This window comes from Columba livia, chromosome Z, assembly GCF_036013475.1.
Source record: "Columba livia isolate bColLiv1 breed racing homer chromosome Z, bColLiv1.pat.W.v2, whole genome shotgun sequence".
In the NCBI taxonomy this organism is placed as follows: Eukaryota; Metazoa; Chordata; class Aves; order Columbiformes; family Columbidae; genus Columba; species Columba livia.
In genome coordinates this window covers 84,123,502-84,142,073 of record NC_088642.1, presented here as the reverse complement: position 1 = coordinate 84,142,073, position 18,572 = coordinate 84,123,502, and the positions used below count along the sequence as shown (strand labels likewise).

The 18,572-nt window shown below is 50.8% G+C and overlaps 1 protein-coding gene across 2 annotated transcripts; it reads left to right on the top strand.

The window, feature by feature from the left end:
- The first annotated feature begins 1,245 nt into the window (after positions 1-1,245).
- LOC102094662 (endoplasmic reticulum aminopeptidase 1) lies at positions 1,246-17,015 on the top strand. 2 transcript variants are annotated; one of them, XM_065046564.1, is made up of 18 exons: positions 1,246-1,828; positions 2,955-3,093; positions 3,997-4,131; positions 4,836-4,956; positions 5,330-5,484; positions 5,969-6,082; positions 6,815-6,946; positions 7,476-7,607; positions 7,746-7,826; positions 8,700-8,857; positions 10,050-10,132; positions 10,418-10,601; positions 12,394-12,550; positions 12,641-12,825; positions 14,026-14,187; positions 14,743-14,883; positions 14,986-15,067; positions 16,205-17,015. In XM_065046564.1, exons 1-18 carry the CDS (start codon positions 1,350-1,352, stop codon positions 16,349-16,351), a joined length of 2,787 nt encoding a protein of 928 aa, XP_064902636.1. In that variant the 5' UTR covers positions 1,246-1,349; the 3' UTR covers positions 16,352-17,015. The 2 variants fall into 2 exon arrangements, with proteins under 2 accessions (XP_064902636.1, XP_064902637.1); XM_065046565.1 differs by having other exon boundaries at positions 1,248-1,828; positions 10,053-10,132.
- Positions 17,016-18,572: the final 1,557 nt, after the last annotated feature.

Here is an 18,572-nt window from a genome sequence, read left to right as displayed (position 1 = left end):
TTTCGTTCATGTTTTACAGACGCAGAATTGCAAAAAGCCCGTAAGAAAAGACGTTATTCTGGACTGTTTTATTAACTGCAGCAGGAATTTAGGACGCCTGGAAGGTGAGGCTTTTCCCTCGTGAGCCGCTGAAGTCCCGCTGGCCCACAGCGCCCTGTCAGAGTCGTCCTCTTGCAGCCCACCCTTCCCGCCCCAGAGGTGGTGACTGCAACCCCCCGCCCGATAGCGCTCCAGGAGTAAGCTGTCCGCTTTACCCAGCAGTCACAAGGCATCAGTGATGAATAAGTAGTAAGAAACAATAATAACAGTAGTACTAGTATTATGAAGAAGGAGGAGGAGGAGAAGAAGACAAAGAGAAGAGGAAGGAGAAGGAGGAGAACAAGAAAGAGAAGGAGAAGGAGGAAAGAAGGAGAAAGAAGAGGAGAAGAAAAAGAAGTAGAATGAGAAGAAGAAGAAAGAGAAGAAGAAGGAAAGAACAAGAAAGAAGAGAAGGAGAAGGAGAAGGAGAAGGAGAAGGAGAAGGAGAAGGAGAAGGAGAAGGAGAAGGAGAAGCAGAAAGAAAGAACAAGATGAGAAAAAGAAGAGGAGAAGAAGAAGAAGGACAAGAAGAATAAGAAGAATGAAAAGGAGAAGAGAAGGAAAGAGGGAGAAAGAAGAGAAGGAGAAGAACAAGTAAAATGAGAATGAGGAGGAGGAGGACAAGGACAAGGAGGAGAAGAAAAATAGAAGGAGAAGGAGGAGAAAGGAAGAACGAGATGAGAAGAAGGACCGGTAGAATGAGAATGAGAAGAAGGAGAATAAGAAGAAGAAGGATGAGGAGAACAAGAAGAACTAAAAGGAGAAGGGAGAAAGAAGGGAAGGAGAAGAAGTAGTAGAATGAGAAGGAGGAGAAGAAGAAGGAAAATGAGAAGGAGAAGAAGGGGACAAAGAAGGAGGAGAAGGAGACGCAAAGGAGCAGCAGCAAAGGAGCCACCGCCCCGCAGCGCGGCCCGCCCTGTCCCCCCCCGGCCCGGCCCGCCCTGTCCCTCCGCTGCCCGGCCCTCCCTGTCCCCCCCGGCCCGGCCCGCCCTGTCCCTCCCCCGCCCGGCCCGCCCTGTCCCTCCGCTGCCCGGCCCTCCCTGTCCCTCCCGGCCCGGCCCGCCCTGTCCCTCCCGGCCCGGCCCGCCCTGTCCCTCCGCTGCCCGGCCCTCCCTGTCCCTCCCCTGCCCGGCCCGGCCCGCCCTGTCCCTCCCCTGCCCGGGCGCAGCCGCTTTCTTTCCGCGTCACTTTCGCTTTCGCTCTCCGGGCGGCGGCGGCAGCGCCGGGGCCTGCGGGCGGGGCGGCCGGTTCCGGGGGCTCTGGCGGTGGCAATGGCAGCGCGGCGGCGGCCCGTGGGGCCGGTGGCGGGGCCGGTGTCGCTGGTGTCCGTGGTGGCGCTGGTGGCGCTGGCGGCGGGGGCGCCCGGCGGCCCGTTCCCCTGGGACGCGGTGCGGCTGCCCCCGCACGTGGAGCCGCTGCGGTACCACCTGCTCCTCCACCCCAACCTGAGCACGCTGAGCTTCGCGGGCCGCGCCGACATCGAGCTGCGGGTCGCCCGGCCGGCCGGCGCCATCGTCCTGCACGCCAAGGGGCTGCGGGTGGCGGCGGCGGCCGTGGCGCTCGGCGGGGCCGCCCCGGGGCGGCCGCTGCGGGTGCTGGAGCGGCGGGACCGGGAGCAGCTGGCGCTGCTGCCCGCGCAGCCCCTGCGCCCCGGGAACTACACCCTGAGCCTGCAGTACCGGGCCAACCTCTCCGACACCTTCCGCGGCTTCTACCGGAGCACCTACCGCACCCGGGACGGGGAGCTCAGGTGCGGTGGGTGTTACAACGAGATACGGCGGGTTCCCTGGGGTGAGTGGGGTGGGGCAGGCTGCCCAGGGCAGCGCTGGAGTCACCGTCCCTGGAGGGCTGGACAGACGGACGTGAGGTTCTCAGGACACGGGGCAGGGACAGGGGTGGGAATGGGTGGGCTCGGTGACCTTGAGGTGCTTTTGCAACCAAAACGATTCTGTGATTCTATGAAATGCAGCCACATGGAGTAGCTGCTTCTAGAAAATGCTGCCACCTTTCAGTTTTCTGTGTCCCAAGCTACTCCAGTGGTCGGGCTCCTGCGGCAGGTCAGGCAGCACCTCGCAGCCCACGGGTGGTGTGTGGTGGGGCTCCTGCCTCTGGCCCTGCTGGGCCTGACTCCGCCAAAGCATCCACTGATCCACAGAACCGCAGGTGGTTTGTGCTGCAGGGCCCTCCCCAGCCCCCCAGTCCCCTGCCATGACAGGGACATCTTCACCAGCTCAGGGTGCTCAGAGCCCCGTCCAGCCTGGCCTGGGATGTCTCAGGGATGGTTCATCCACCACCTCTCTGGGTACCTGGCACAGGCTCTCACCACCCTCAGGGCAACAATTTCTTCCTCATGTCCGGCCTGAATCTCCCTCCTTTAGTTTAACCCATCAGCCCTTGTCCTGTCACAACAGGCCCTGCTCAAAAGTCTGTCCCATCTTTCTCATGGGCCCCTTTTAAGCACTGAAAGGTGCACTAAGGTCTCCCAGAGCTTCTCTTCTCCAGTGAACACCCCAGCTCTCTCACCTGTCCCCAGCAGAGCTGTTTCAGCCTCAGGTCATTCCTGGGGCTCCTCTGGCCCCTCTCCAGCAGCTCCGTGTGTGTCTGTGCTGAGGTTCCCTGGGTCGTGGTGGAGCAGCCATGGCAGCTGCGGGGCCTGGTGCTCCGCAGCCCCTCCAGGGGACTTCGGTCAGGCTTCCTTCGGCCGCCTCAGTTGCCCACCACAGACTGAGAAATGGTAATCGGTCCGTGACATGCACAAGTTTTTGGTAGTACCGGTAGTTATTTTGTAAACTTGAAGTTAACTGTTTTCACACTAAAGGGGTGAATGCCGTGCATGTGAAGGTGTGTGACCAAAACCCTTTTTTCCCCCCATTTAGAGTGCTTGCAGCAACGCAGTTCGAGCCGACGGCGGCGCGGATGGCCTTCCCGTGCTTCGACGAGCCGGCCTTTAAAGCCACGTTCTCGGTTAAGATCAGGAGGGAGCCGAAGCACCTCGCGCTGTCCAACATGCCCATTGTAGGTGGAACTTTGAACCGTGTGCTGTTGGTTGATGGTCTCTGAAACTGAAAGCGAAAGGAGAGCAGAACATCCAGACCGGCGCTGGACATCCCCTCAGTTCTCTCCTGAGAGCGTGGTGCTGCTGTCTTGACACAAAGCTAAGAAGAAATTAAGATAATGATGCGTTGTGTGGGTTCCTGCTGCTCAGCAGAGGCGTGAGAATGAGCAGCACAACGCAGTCTCCATAGTCCCCGTTTTACTTAGGAAATGCTTTCTATGTTGATCTTAGGTTTTAAGATCAATGATGATACATATATATATGAATAAATACACGATTCATGTGTATTAATTGTCAGATAAGCAGCACCTTCTCTGTGAAAAAGTAATTTACACTTCAAAAAAACATCTGAGTCAAAGTGCCATATGTATAATCTCTACAGATACTGTTTGTGATTACAAATACTAAGTATACAGGGTTAACCGTGTTTTGTACTTTGATCTTACTTTGGGTGTAGGTGATTCTTTGTAATTTCTTCTGTACTGTTAGCTGCTGGTTTGCAAGGAAAATAACCTTTATAAATCAGGGGACAGCACCCCCGAAACTCCTTCCACAGGTGCATTGTAGATCAATGCATAAAGTAGTGATTAAGGAGTGGGCGCTAAATACGTTCCAGGTCTGAATTAGTTAGCTAAGGCTCTGTGCAACCAGGAGCGGAGAAGTGAGGCCTCAACACGCAACTCGTTTTATGCTGAACTACATATTTGTGGTAACTGAGCCACAATTTGCGGGAGTTCACGTCTCTTGTGTAACAACGGCTGCTGGGATTTATACAGCTGCTAATCGGATGAAATTGTGTGAGATTAATTGCGTCTTTTTAAACTGAGAAGAAACACAACCGTTGTTGGTCTCCACGTTTTTAGGTGAAGTCTGTGAGTTTAACGCCCTGGCTCGTTGAAGACCATTTTGATACGACGGTCAAGATGAGCACGTACCTCGTGGCCTTCATCGTTTCGGATTTTAAATCCATCAGCAAAACGACCAGTCATGGAATTAAGGTAACTCAGTCTCATCTTCTCACAGCTCTTTAGTATTTAAGTCTGTGTCAATACATAACGATTTACTTTTCAGTTAAATCATTGGATTTATGTATCTTGACATTTTACAGGAATGAAAGGAGAGAAAGAAATTGGTTTTGTAATTAGATGGTTAGTTTGCATTCTGACCTCTATTAATTTCAAAAGCATTGGTAACAGGTTTGCAAATAACATAACACAACACAACATAACATAACACATAACACGTAACACATAACACAACACATAACACATAACAACGTAACACAACACATAACACATAACGTAACACATTAACATAACACATTAACATAACACATTAACCTAACACATAACCTAACACATAACATACTGGTAACATAGTTTGTTTCATGTAATTAAGGCAAATGAAATACAGTTTTAATGAAGCATCAGCACTAAACTAAACCCGTTATCAGTTGAACAATTCTGACGTGGTACGGGTGGAGATTGTAGGAGCTTTCTTGGGGCATCGTGGTTCTGCTGGGTAACTTTCAAAACTTGCATTCCCACTTCCGATGGCATTTCTCTTCAAATGCCTTAATAACCGCTGTGTGGGAGGAGTCGAGCGTGCGCTCGGGTGTCCCCTCTGCGGTCACCGGGGCACCCGTGCCTGGGGCAGCCTGCAGGCTGGGTGCCGGCCGACGCGCTGCCCGTGTCCGCCGCAGGTTTCCGTGTACGCGGCGCCCGACAAGATCCACCAGGCTGGCTACGCCCTGGACGCTGCGGTGAAGCTTCTGGACTTCTACGAGGACTACTTCAGCATTCCGTATCCGCTGCCCAAACAAGGTAAGTGTTAAACAACAGAATCCGTTCAAGAGCCTTACTAAGCACAGCGAGTAAAATCATTGGCACAAAGTCAGTGATTTGGGGTATTGATACAGCACCACGTTAGGCTCAAAGGCTTTTAGACTGAGTGATTCAGAGGACTGAAGGACATTTTGAGAAGCTCCACTGGGAACTGAAACTCCCATCTTGTGTACAGAGCTTTTTAAAATATGTTTTTGCAAATATATGTAAGGGAGCCATTGGGAGTGTGTGTGACACGTGTGCCTGTGTGGCCGGGCGGTGGGATGAGCGAGCAGGTTCTCTATTGAATAAAATGGTACTAGTGCTGTGGTGTTTTGTTTTTATTGCTTTTCCTCTTTATTTTCTCTTCTAGACTTGGCAGCTATTCCCGATTTCCAGTCTGGCGCTATGGAAAACTGGGGACTGACCACATACCGGGAATCCGCGTTGTTGTACGACCCCGAGAAGTCCTCGGCGTCTTCTAAGCTGTGGATTACTATGGTCATAGCCCACGAGCTGGCTCACCAGGTCAGGTTTGGGCAAGAACGAGGGATTCGAGTGGGCCTGCAGAGGGGTCAGGGCTGATGGATCCTCTGTGGTACGGGCATTTTGAGGCTATAACATGAAAATAGCAGCTTCGGTGAGTGTGCGTATCGGGGCTCTAAACACAGATGTGTTCAGCTCCGCAGCTCCAGTGCCATGGGGACTCTGCACCATTGTCAGCCCTTGAAATTAATTGCACGCCACCAAAATAGGCACGTAGAACTTTGGGAAGGCAAGTTGTTTCACAGGTGGCTTCTTTACAAGTTTTAATGGAACGTGAGTGGAAGCCGCTGCTTTAGTGAATTACCGTTAAAATGAGAAATTAAATGGGGAGAGGCCCAAGCAAGCTGTATCTCTAAAAAGGTTCCTTAGAGGACAATAACACGCTATAAATGTGGTTTCAGTAGCAGCTCTTGTGATAAATCGTGTATTTCAATTCAGAAGCTCTCTTTTTCTCCTTTTTTCGCAGTGGTTTGGCAACCTCGTTACCATGGAGTGGTGGAACGACCTGTGGTTAAACGAGGGGTTTGCCAAGTTCATGGAGTTTGTGTCGGTCCGTGTTACCCACCCAGAGCTGGCAGTTGTAAGCACCTGCTACTGTACTTTTGTTTTATAACTGTCTTCTAATTCCACTAATTAATAAGGTTAAAGATCAAGCAGATTTGTGCTGTGAAACACTTTATAATTTCTCTTTGAGGTGATGTCTGAAGGGTAGGAATGTTGATTTAACTATATGTACATATTTTCAGGAGCCTATGACGGAAGGTAATGATCGCAGTGAAAGCATATTCTTCTTTTAAAAAGACATTTAGACTTCCAAAAATGTAAAGAAATCATTTTATCTTATTTCATCAAATAGGGTTGGACTTGAACACACTAAAATCCTTCTACTAGCTTAGCAGAAGTCTGATATATGAAATTTATTCCAAAGTGAGATGAACAATGCATCTGGGCAGAGTTTCGCCGTAGCACTACAGTGGTGTGATAGTAGTGAAATTCACCGTATTTTCCTTTTTAATTTGTTTTATGATTATTGACCACCCTGTCATCAGACTGTGGGAATGTGCACGTATCTTTTTGGACCTATTTTTTAAGCCTCACTAGCTCGACTATTTCAGTTTAGAACACCAGAACTCACTTGGCTGTCTGTATTATTGTTTTGGTCGTTTTATGCTCCGGACTAAGAAGAAATATATGTTTTGCTTTCTTCGTACAATTTAAATATCGTGCAGAATAGGCTGAAAAGTGAATGAGTAGGGATTCAGCGGTCACCGTGCAGAACTGAGTAGTGATATTTGGTTTTGCCTCCTCTCAGGAAGACCATTTCTTGAGGAGATGTTTTGATGCCATGGAAGTGGATGCACTAGATTCGTCACATCCCATCTCTACTCCTGTGGAAGATCCAGCTCAAATCTTAGAAATGTTTGATGACGTTTCTTATGAGAAGGTAAAGCACATAAGTGCTGTTGGTTTCACTGTTGTACTCCATGCGCTCTGCGGTTGTGTGTCACTGATTTCACCCCACATGTAGGGTGTCCCTGACACGTGGTGTTAGTGGTTTTGTGACCTGAGTTGCCCCTTGTCCGAAACACCTCGGTGGATTCAAACCGCAGTTGCCTTTTCCATTTCTAAAATGAAGGAGCCTTTACTTCTTCTGTTTGTTCTGTGTCAGTTTAGCCTTAAACCTTTTTTTTTAGGTTCTTAACCCAAGGAGCATTTTTCACTGGAGCATTATATGGTGCTGGCTTGTATAGTAATTAAAAAAATAACATAACTTAATCAGTAATATTTTTAAGAGTAATGATGACAAAAAACCAGAGTACTGGTTCAATATATGTAAAACTAGATTATTTTTTAACCAGAGAGCCATACAAAAGTGAACTGTTGTGTAGATTAGTGGCACGAGGTTCTTCTGAAACAATTATCTTGCCAGATAAGGAGACGTTTTGGAAACACGTTGTTGCTCTTTTTTTCAGGGATCTTGTATATTAAACATGCTGAGGGACTACCTGACTGCTGATGTGTTCAAAGCTGGACTTGTGCAGTACCTGCAGAAGTACAGCTACAAGAATACGAGAAATGCAGACCTGTGGAACAGCATGACGAATGCAAGTGTTCCTTATTATGTTATTTTCTTCAAATTTCTTAACTTCTCGTGAATAGCGCGTCTATTACTGGAGACTGTGACCAGTCCTTCTGCTTATGGCATCAAACAGGGATGACCAAAACATGTTTTTCCCTTTCAGATTTGCCCTACAGTGGGTACTGACAAAAATGAACTAGAAGGTGGTGGTTTCTGCAGAAGCCAACAGTCGCCGTCAGCTGCAGTAAGCGTCTGGTTTTTCACCCGTCGGTATTTGGGAGTGTGACGGGTGTCTGTGCCTTCTCACGTTGTTACTGTTCTGTGCCGTAGCATCAATATGTGCACATTACAAAAGCCTCATTTGCCACTTGAGTGTAGTTCTAGGGAGAGTGTAGGTTTCTTCAGGTCCGTTCTCTGAGACTGGATGGAAATCCTGCCCCTGCACCCAGGGCTGATTGAAAAGCGTCAGCACTTCAGGAGATCACAGAGTCGTATAACCGCGGAATGGTTCGGGTTGAAGGGACCTCCACAGCCCATCCCAGGGGTTTCTAAAACACTTTTGTTCCTCTTATCACAAGAACAGGACGAAAAATCAGAGTCAGCAGGATGGATCGAGCCAGCAGGAGGTGGCGGTGGCTTTGGTCACCGAATCACAGAGGGTTTGTGCTGCAGGGCCCTCCCCAGCCCCCCAGCCCCCTGCCATGACAGGGACATCTTCACCAGCTCAGGGTGCTCAGAGCCCCGTCCAGCCTGGCCTGGGATGTCTCAGGGACGGTTCATCCACCACCTCTCTGGGTACCTGGCACAGGCTCTCACCACCCTCAGGACAACAATTCCTTCCTCATGTCCGGCCTGAATCTCCCTCCTTTAGTTTAAACCATCAGCCCTTGTCCTGTCACAACAGGCCCTGCTCTAAAGTCTGTCCCATCTTTCTCATGGCCCCTTTTAAGCACTGAAAGGTGCACTAAGGTGTCCTGGAGCTTCTCTTCTCCAGCTGAACACCCACAACTTTACAGCAGCTTGCACAGAGCTCCTACACACCCATTTCCATTCACCATCAGTATCCTCCCACCTTCCTCCTCTTCTTACGTTGTCTTCCTCCCTCCCTGCCGACCAGCACTGGACGAAGGGAGAGGCTCTGGACGTGAGGGCGATGATGGACACGTGGACGCTGCAGAAGGGCTTTCCCCTGGTGACCGTGACGCTGAGAGGGAGGAACGTCCACCTGCAGCAGGAGCGCTACGTGAAAGGGGACGGTTCTCCCTCCTCCGCAGGGTGAGAACAACGGGAAATCTCACACAAACCGAAATGCCCCTGTGGCCAGTGGTGGTGGGCAATGGGAGATATTGCTGCTGTTTGTTGAGCTTCCCTGGGCTGTTTGGCTGTGAGTCTTTCCCCCTGTAGCCCAGGGTCGGTGGGAGTTGTGGGTGACACTCCATGCCTGGCCGGGCTGCCAGCAGTGGTGGAGTCCGGGTGAACTGGGTGACTGGGTGTATCTGTGTCTGTGTGTCTTGGGTGTCCAGGTGAACTGGGGTCTGGGTCAGTGGGTAAACTGGGTGTCCAGGTGTCTGTGCATCTGGGTGACAGGGTGTCCAGGTGACGGAGTGAGCTGGGTGATTGGGTGTCAGGGTGACTGGGTGTCAGGGTGACTGGGTGTCAGGGTGACTGGGTGTCGGGGTAACTGGGTGTCAGTGTGATTGGGTGTCAGGGTAACTAGGTGCTAGGTGTCGGGGTGACTGGGTGAACTGGGTGATTTGGTGTCAGGGTGACTGGGTGAACTGGGTTGACTGGGTGTTGGGGTGACTGTGTGTCAGGGTGACTGGGTGTCAATGTGATTTGGTGTCAGTGTGACTGGGTGTTGGGGTGACTGGGTGTCGGGGTGACTGGGTGTCAGGGTGTCCAGGTGACTGGGTGTCAGTGTGATTGGGTGTCAGTGTGACTGGGTGACTGGGTGTCGGGGTGACTGGGTGTCGGGGTGACTGGGTGTCGGGGTGACTGGGTGTCAGTGTGACTGGGTGTCAGGGTGTCAGTGTGATTGGGTGTCAGTGTGATTGGGTGTCAGTGTGACTGGGTGTCAGTGTGACTGGGTGTCGGGGTGACTGGGTGTCAGTGTGACTGGGTGTCAGGGTGTCGGGGTGACTGGGTGTCAGTGTGACTGGGTGTCAGGGTGTCGGGGTGACTGGGTGCCAGGGTGCCAGGGTGGCTGTGTGAACTGGGTGATGCGGTGCTGCAGACCCGCTGGCAGCACCAGGCCGTGAGGGTCACACTGTCACAGCTGCCGTGCCCGTGGCGCCGGGGGACACTGGTGGGAGCCGTCGGGGGGATCCGGCCCCGGCTGCAGCCGGAGCTGCGAGTGCCGCGCGTTGTGGTGCTGTGGGGCGACAGAGATGCCTCGGAGCTGGACTGGGACATGCTGCAGGAGCTCTCACAAAGTTCTGTCGTTAATCAAACCTCTTCTGTTTTGCAATAGATACTTGTGGCACATCCCACTAACCTACATTACCAGTAAATCCAACCAGGTCCAGAGATTTTTGATGACAACTAAAGCAGGTAATTTCTTTGGCTAACTGGGTGACTAATTTATTTAAAGTTTGTTTGCAAGCCTTTTGGTTTTGCGTGTTTTTTTTTTCAGGATGGGGAGCTGGAGGTACGAATATCAGAGAAGCACATTTTTGTCAGCTCATTAATATCACTGTAACCGTCTCTTAAATATACACATAAACCATGTTGCTGTGTTCTTTACATCACTGAGATGGGAGTAGCAGCATTATTTGGTATAGTATTAGTATGTGTTTGAATCAATAAGAAAAATGTGAGTAATGTTTTTGTTTCCAGATGTCATTATCCTTCCAGAAGAGGTGGAGTGGGTTAAATTCAACGTGGACATGAACGGGTATTACATTGTGCACTATGAAGATGACGGATGGGATCGTCTCATTAACCTTTTGAAAGAGAACCACACGGTGATTAGCAGCAATGACAGAGCAAGTCTCGTTAACAACGCATTCCAGCTCGTGAGGTATGGCCTTCTGTCCATGTCTGAGAAAACACAAACTGGGTGTTTATGAGGATGTACCACCGAGGAAGTGTTGGTAATGTATATAGGATTCATTAAATGTGTTAAATAGAGCGTATTTTCTTGTTCATGGCAGCGTAAATCTGGGATTTATCTTGATTGCAGCAGATTTATCTAAGCGTGTTTAGTGACTTGTGTCGTGTCCCATACACACACGCTAACGGAATCTGCCGTTGTGATGCACTAAGGTAACATTTTTGCACCTGTAAAGATGCCGGTGCCATTTGTCAGCTGGAAACAAGGCTGTGACAGCCACGAACGTGACGTGATTGCGACGGGGTTGGTCGTGGTTCTGCGGTGCTGTGACTTACGGTGCTCTGCAAGCCGGGGGCAGAGAGCTGAACCACCCGCGGCCGTGACTGCCGGTCTGAGTGCTGTCCCAAAACAGGGCTCGACCCGCTGTGCGCGCCAGTGAGCAAATACAGCACGCAGGGACGAGATGTTGTTTATTACAACATGCTGGATGCTGGAATAAAGCCGGCACAACAGCAAGAAGAGTAACAACCGTTATACACAAAATCTTATCCCTATGTTCACACCGTAAAGAGCCAATTGGTTACACATTTGCATATTGCATTACGTAATCCTTTTAGCGTATAATGAGCAACGTTCAGCCAGAGGACACTTGATCCAACAGTCCTGAGATGTGTTAAAGTGAGACTGCACTGATTGTGCGGCTTCAAAACGTCTGAAGCTGCAAGGTCAGTGCTGTCTGTAGTTGTGGCAGGAGTTTTACAAGTCACTCTGGTCTTCGTGATATGAGCAGACCAACCTAAAACTGAAACGATTTATATATCTTTGTGTTAGCAATCGCAGACAGGATTAATTCCTGTAAGCGATGACAATGTGAGTGCACGGCATTCGAGAACAATGGGGCTGGGGAGGGCTGAAGACAATTGAGATCAGATGAGCGTGAGGTGGCAGCTTGCAGGGCCGTGCCAGCAGCGCCAGCCGAGATCGTTGTTTCAAAAGAGGAGAGTGAAGAACGATTGCTCAGCGTGTTGAAGGAGCTTGGGATGGAAAGGGCAACGGGACTGTTAGAGATGCAAACTGGGTGACGCAGGGTCTGTTTGTGATGGGTCACGAGGACGAGTACTTTGAGGCAGGTGAATAAGGAGAAAATGAGAACAGGTGCAGGGAGCTGATGTGGAAAGGATGCAGAAAAAGGTTTGGCACCAGGATGAAGAAATGCAGTGAGAAAGGATGTCTTGCGTTTTCTGTTCGCTCTCAGTGAATGAGTGAGATGTTCCTGGGAGAGGAAGGAGAGTGTGCAGAGTCGGGTAACGCAGCAGGTGGGTTGCAGCTCTGAGGTTTGCTGCAGCATAAATATCTACGTGTCGAGGCAGAAAGGTGCTGCGGGGAAGCTATCTCAGTCCTTGGATTCCTTTTGTGTCTGTGGTTTGTAGAGAAAAACAGAAAGTGGGGAGAGCGCAACAGAGACAAGGAGTGTGGGGAAACCTCAGCGTGCGAGAGATGGGGGGAAAGGTGATCTTTATCGGTCATTCCCCTACACCCCATTTCTTAGTTCCGAGATTAGTTATTAGGCTTCATAGTCTATGTAGCTCCTCAGCCACATTTTGTTTCAAAAAGCAAAGTTAAAAGGGATTTGGAGCTGCCTTTAAGGCTTTCCTATTGGTATAGATTTCTGAAAAACATTTGGCTTGGATTGTGCTTGAAAGTTTGCCTTTTAAGTTTCACCGTAACTTGTTTTATCCCCTTTCTTCTACTTCCTTAGAACAAAAAAATTGTCAATTTCCAAAGCTTTTGATTTAACTTTATACCTGAAACACGAGCGACAAATCATGCCCGTGCTCCAAGGGCTGAGCGAGCTGATCCCCGTGTACAGGCTGATGGAGAGGAGGGGTGCGGGTGGCACAGAAAAACGCCTGCAGGTAACGTTTTAAATGTCCGGAACGTCCTAACTCTGCCCGTACCCCGTGAAATGCACTTCAGCGTATCTCTTGGTTGTCCCCTAATTTTAGGAGTACATAGTCAACCTGTTTAAGGAGCTGATTGACGGTCAGTCATGGAGCGACGAGGGGTCGGTGTCGGCGCGGCTGCTGAGGAGCTCGCTGCTGCTGTTCGCCTGTGTGCACCGGTACCCGCCCTGCGTGCGCCGGGCCACCGAGCTCTTCACTGAGTGGCAGAAATCCAACGGGACCCTCAGGTTTGTCCTGTAGCAGCTTCCGTTTTCTCTGACACACTGTTTAATTACACTGGAGTTAATTTATGAGAAGAGGTAAACTTCAGTCCTTTCCGTGCTCCCAGGTTAAGCCTTCGTAATGTTGGTATCTTGCGCTTCACATTTGCGGCACCTCCACAGCGCGGTGTGTGACCCTGGGGAGACCACACCTGGAATCTTGTGTCCAGTGGTGGCCCCTCAGTTCCAACAGGACAGGGAACTGCTGGAGAGAGTCCAGCGCAGCCACCAAGATGCTGGAGGGAGTGGAGCATCTCCCGTGTGAGGAAAGGCTGAGGGAGCTGGGGCTCTGGAGCTGGACAAGAGGACACTGAGGGGGGACTCATTCCTGGGGATCAATATGGAAAGGGGGAGTGTCAGGAGGATGGAGCCAGGCTCTTCTCGGTCACAACCAGTGACAGGACAAGGGGCAATGGGTGCAAACTGGAACACAGGAGGTTCCACTGAAAGAGGAGAAGCAACTTGTTGGGGGTGAGGGTGGCAGAGCCTGGCCCAGGCTGCCCAGGGGGTTGTGGAGTCTCCTTCTGTGCAGACATTCCAACCCGCCTGGACACCTTCCTGTGTAACCTCATCTGGGTGTTCCTGCTCCATGGGGGGATTGCACTGCATGAGCTTGCCAGGGCCATTCAACCCCTGACATCCTGGGATTCTGTGTGCAAACAGCGCTGCACAGCTGGGGCTGTAAGGATGTCCTGAAAAGGGAAAGTAATGTGTTCCCTCATTTATCTGTCTGAAGATCGACCTGTGCCTGCTGTAAAAATAGGTAACTGCTGCTCTTGAACTTCACCTGATTTTTGTTCCTCATTGTGATGTAAGAACTCGCTGAAACATCCTCCAGAATGTGTCTGCGAGGTTGTTCTGGGCAGGTCAAAGAAGAACATGCTGGTGTCTGACCGGGCACAGCCAGGGAAGGAATATACAAAAATAAACAGAGGAACGGTGAGTCCAGAACTTCTGGAAGTCATTTCCAAGGCAGGAGCAGGACTGAGGTGCAGCCGGAGTGTTTAACTGTTTCCCAGCACGGGGATCACGTTCCAGCACCCCTGAGGGACAAGTGTTTTTAATGAAGTGTCAGCTCTGACTGTTGAAGTGCGACAGTGTCATTGCTGCGTCTCCCCGTGTTCTCCTGAGTACACCGTGCGTGACCGGGTGTTTGCCTCCCCGCAGGCTGCCGGCGGACGTGCGGAGCGCCGTGTACGCCGTGGGCGCGCAGACACCGCGCGGGTGGGATTTCCTGCTCCGCAAATACCGGCTGCACTCCTTCCACCTGGAGAAAAACAACATCGAGTTCGCGCTCAGCCTCAGCGAACGCCAGGAGGAGCTGCGGTGGTAAGCAGCGCCGCGGGAACAGAAACGCGTTGGGGGAATCTGTGGACACCGAAACACAAAATAGAATTATTCAGAGCCTTGTCTCATAGGCTTTGAATTTAATGGTATATAAAATGCTTTATAGAGTTAATATGGCCAGAGGAAGCAGCTGCACCTTTCCATTTCTTTGTTTCGGTGCCAGGGGTCAATGTGCTCAGAATTTGCAGCAGCAAATTAGGACAAAATACAATAAAACAGCCGTTCAGTACCTTATCTTCGCTTGGCAGACACGTCTATATTCACCCCCGTAGTTACTCTGGTTACAGGTGTATATACTGTACGTTTCTCATAGAAATCTGAGGTTTCCTGGTGCGAAGGGAGCTGAGCAGCACCGGGGCTCCTGGGGCTGCCCAGTGACCGTCACCGTGACGTGACGGGAGCGGGACGGACGTGGCGAGGGGCGCGTTGTGCAACCTGCAGCAGCCCACGGCAGCGCCGTGTCGGGACGTGAACTCGGCACGGCGACGCGTCCGTTTGTCCGCAGGTCTGAACTTCAATTCCTGTTGTTGATTCCAGGTTGATGGATCAAGGTCTGCGTGGCGACATCATAAGAACTCAGGATCTTCCACACATTATTATATATGTTGCCAAAAACCCTTCTGGCTATCATCTGGCTTGGGAGTTTTTGAAAGAAAATTGGGAGAAAATTGTAGAAAAGTAAGGAACAGAAGTTGTTTTACTGTTCTCTCTGCCCAGTTTTACTCTAAAACTCTCTACAAAACCAGACGTTCTCTGAGTGTGGGTGTTTCCTTTTGCCAGGTTTGAGCTTGGTTCGAACTCCGTAGCAGGAATTGTTGCGGGGGTGACGAGTCGGTACTCGACAAGGTCACATCTTGCACAGGTAAGACGTTCAGATCCTGGTTAAAATAAATAGCTGTAGCGCTAATTAAATGAAAATTTGGAATGAATCCTAGTGTGGTAAAGCATGACGGGTTGTGAAACGTTGGGGTCGGATCCTGTGTTTTTCTTGAGAAGGGTTGTGCTGGGATGAGTTGGGTTACGGAGCATGAGGAGCTCAGTCCTGGGCAGGCCCCTGTTCAGGAGAGGAGAGGAGAGAAAATAAAGAAGAGAGAGAAGAGAAGAGAGAAGAGAAGAGAGAAAAGAAGAGAGAAGAGAAGAGAGAAGAGAAGAGAGAAGAGAAGAGGAGAAGGAGAGGAGAAGGAGAGGAGAAGGAGGAGGAGGGGAGGGGAGGGGAGGGGAGGGGAGGGGAGGGGAGGGGAGGGGAGGGGAGGGGAGGGGAGGGGAGGAATGCTGCATGACAGGGAGAAATACAGCACTGTTCTGCATCTTCTATTCTGGGATAACTCTCCGTGCTCCTGGGTGTCACATGTGATAATCATTTTATCTGCGTGTTCCAGTCTCTGTCGATGGTAAACACCCCAGGCCGGTGGACGTGTGGTTCTGATGACGGTGTCATCTTCTCAGAAGCTGCTGCTTCTGTTGCCCCTTTAAAATGTTCAGCTTTAGGGCAAAACACAGCCAGAAGTGATGCAGCTATGTTAAGTGTAAAATGAAGGACCACAGAATGTCGTTCTCATGTTCAGGTTAAACCCGCGCGCTCGCGGCGCAGGGACCGTGGGGACGTGTCTCTGTCCGCCCCCGTGCGGCTGCGTCTCCCGTGGGGACTCACACGAGTCCCTGAGCACCAAGTCAGCGTGAGGCTGCGGGGACATCCAGCAACTCCCTTCGTGTGATGCGTTTGTGTTTTCCTTGTGCTTTGTGACCTCTTATTGAAGCCATCAAATTATCAGAAAATGATGCAATTTGTACAATATGTATGGTCACCGTATCTTCTGAAATATCTGCCATTAATCTGCCATTAACACCAACTCACGTCTGAGGTTGTGTGGAGTTTCCACCCCGTTCTTGGGGTGCGGGGTGGGTTTGGGTGTCGTGAACGTCTTGCTGGGTTTCCGTGCACCCAGGAGACGCTGCAGCCTCTTCATCAACTGCTATTTCACGTCTCTTTTGTCAACAGGTGAAAGAATTCTTCGGTTCTGCCGGGGAGAAAAGCGCTCAGCTTCGGTGCGTGCAGCAGGCGATCGAGACCATCGAGGACAACATCGAATGGATGGACAGAAACTTCGAGGAAGTCAAAGCGTGGCTGCAAAACAACCACCTGTAAATCAGGGCACCTCGCTTGTCTTTGTCGGAAACAACCGAAAAGCGCTGAGAAGCTGTGGAAGCTCAGGGACGAGGGGCAGCTGGGGTGTGTGAATCGCTTCATTTGTACGGAGCCGTGCGTCGGGCTGCTGCTCGTGGTTGTGTTTTGCTTGGATATGTTGACGCCTTTCGCTGATCTCTCACCAGGGGATATTTTTTGAGACATTTTTTGTTCATCAAGCTGACGCGATGGGGACACTGGAAAGAAATAATTGTCTTCTGCAAGACAACCCAAGAAACGTTGCACCGGCACAGCCGACCCATCGGCGCCGTCCTGCAGAGCTGCCGGAGCCGCCGGCGCCTCCCTCGCCCCGCGGTTCATCTCTCCGGGACAATCGTCTTCACAAACACGCAGCTCAGATCGTCACGTAATTAAAAACAAACCCCAGGCATCCACCGTGATTAAAACGGCGTCTGTGGTGAACAATGCCAGTGACTGGGGGGTCTATTCCCAAGGCGATCGCGGTGTCCCCGGCGTCCCCAGACGTCCCCGTGTCCCCGGCTCTGCCCGGCGCCTCATCCTGGGCTCCATCTGCACTGGAATCGTTCTTGTGCTTTGGATTTCCAGGAAACAAGAACGTACATTTTGTGTGGGAAAAATAATAAAGTTGGTGGGTTTAACTTTAGATGGTTTAAATGGGAGTTTTTACTTTTAGTTGTCCCTATTTTACCTAATTGAAATGCAACTCTTGCCACACGTATTAATTGGTGTTAAAAGGACAGACGCTCATGATGGTCCTTACACTTCAGGTGTAGGGCAATCATTAAGAATTGTAAGCCAGTTGCTCTAGGAAGAGAAATTATTAAGTTGTTTATATCGTGCTCAGAAGGGAAAGTTGATTCAGGAGGTGAAGCTGGAACCTCGGAGGGTGGTGCGTTTGGTTTGGTTTGTTCTTTTTGTTTTGTTTTTGTTTTCTGTTTGTGTTTTTTGGTGGTGGTGGAGGGTTTTCCCCAACAGGCGGCTGTGACCGACCCGCTCTGTTTACCTCTGTTTGCCTTTTATTGCTGTACTGAACTTTTCTTACAGAACAAAGTCCATGTGACATGCCCGTTCCTGAGTCCCCAGTGTCCCTGCTCCTCCGGCCGCGCCGGTGACGCGAGTCCCGGGTTTGTTTCCTCCGCGGTTCTGACCCGTCTCATTGTTCTCATGGACCAGAAACTGTAACAAATCGGGGGAAAATGGGTAAAAATCTGGAGCTGACCACAAGCCTGTGCCTGTGCTTTGACCTCCAGCTACAGCCCTCGCTGCCTGGGGAACAACCGCGCGGGCTGAGACGCTGTTAGTGCTGCTGCCGAGGGGAAAGCGGCCGCACCACAGAAAACACCGTTTGCTTTTGTCCATCACTCGCCCTGGACTCTCTTCTGCTGTTCCTGCATTGCTGCTTCTTGCTTTGAACTGTTCAGAGCTGAATATGCAATTTAACAACAACAACTGTTTACATGATTCCAGAGAGAGAATTTGTCTCTTTTTCGCACATCATTTTGCTGTTGTGAGCAGTAATTGGCGTTACTGTTTTCTGCTTTGTCTTCAGTTTCTCAACTCGGGGGAAAATTCGGTGTTATTCCTGGTATAGCACAGACCCCCGTTGCCCTCACCCCTCCCTTTTTAATCAATTTTTAATTGAGAAAGCATCAATTAACCAGTGTGCAGCTGCCCTGCGGCCGTCTCAGCAGAGCGAAGGGAGCTCCACAACACGGGCATTGGGGTGTCATTAATCCCACACTAAATTTCACCGATTGAGCCATATGAAGTGACACTAAGAAACATTTTCTACGTTGTTCGCTGTGACAGAAGCGTCCGGACCGAGCAGCGAAACGCGCGGGTCTGCGGCTGCTGCGCGGGGCGAACGCGCCGCCTCTGCCCCGGGGACGGGTTCATCTGCACATCGTACCTTCAACCAAAGAATCCAACGGGAACTTGTGAGCAAAATAATCGCCTCATTTCTCAAAACTCTTGTGCTTATGGCAGATGTTTCAGCTGCTTCCCTGCACCGTGGAGCCCACGCGTTAAATCTGGTCCCGCTCAATGGCGATACAGCTTTGAAAGGGGAAAAGTGCGGCAGCAGGATCTCGATGAGGTTGTGAGGCCTCCGCGAAGCGTCACCGACAGGCACCGCACAGGGACTTTTTAAACACATCTTAGTTTTAATGCATCAATGTTTGGGTTTTTTTTAGCAATTTCT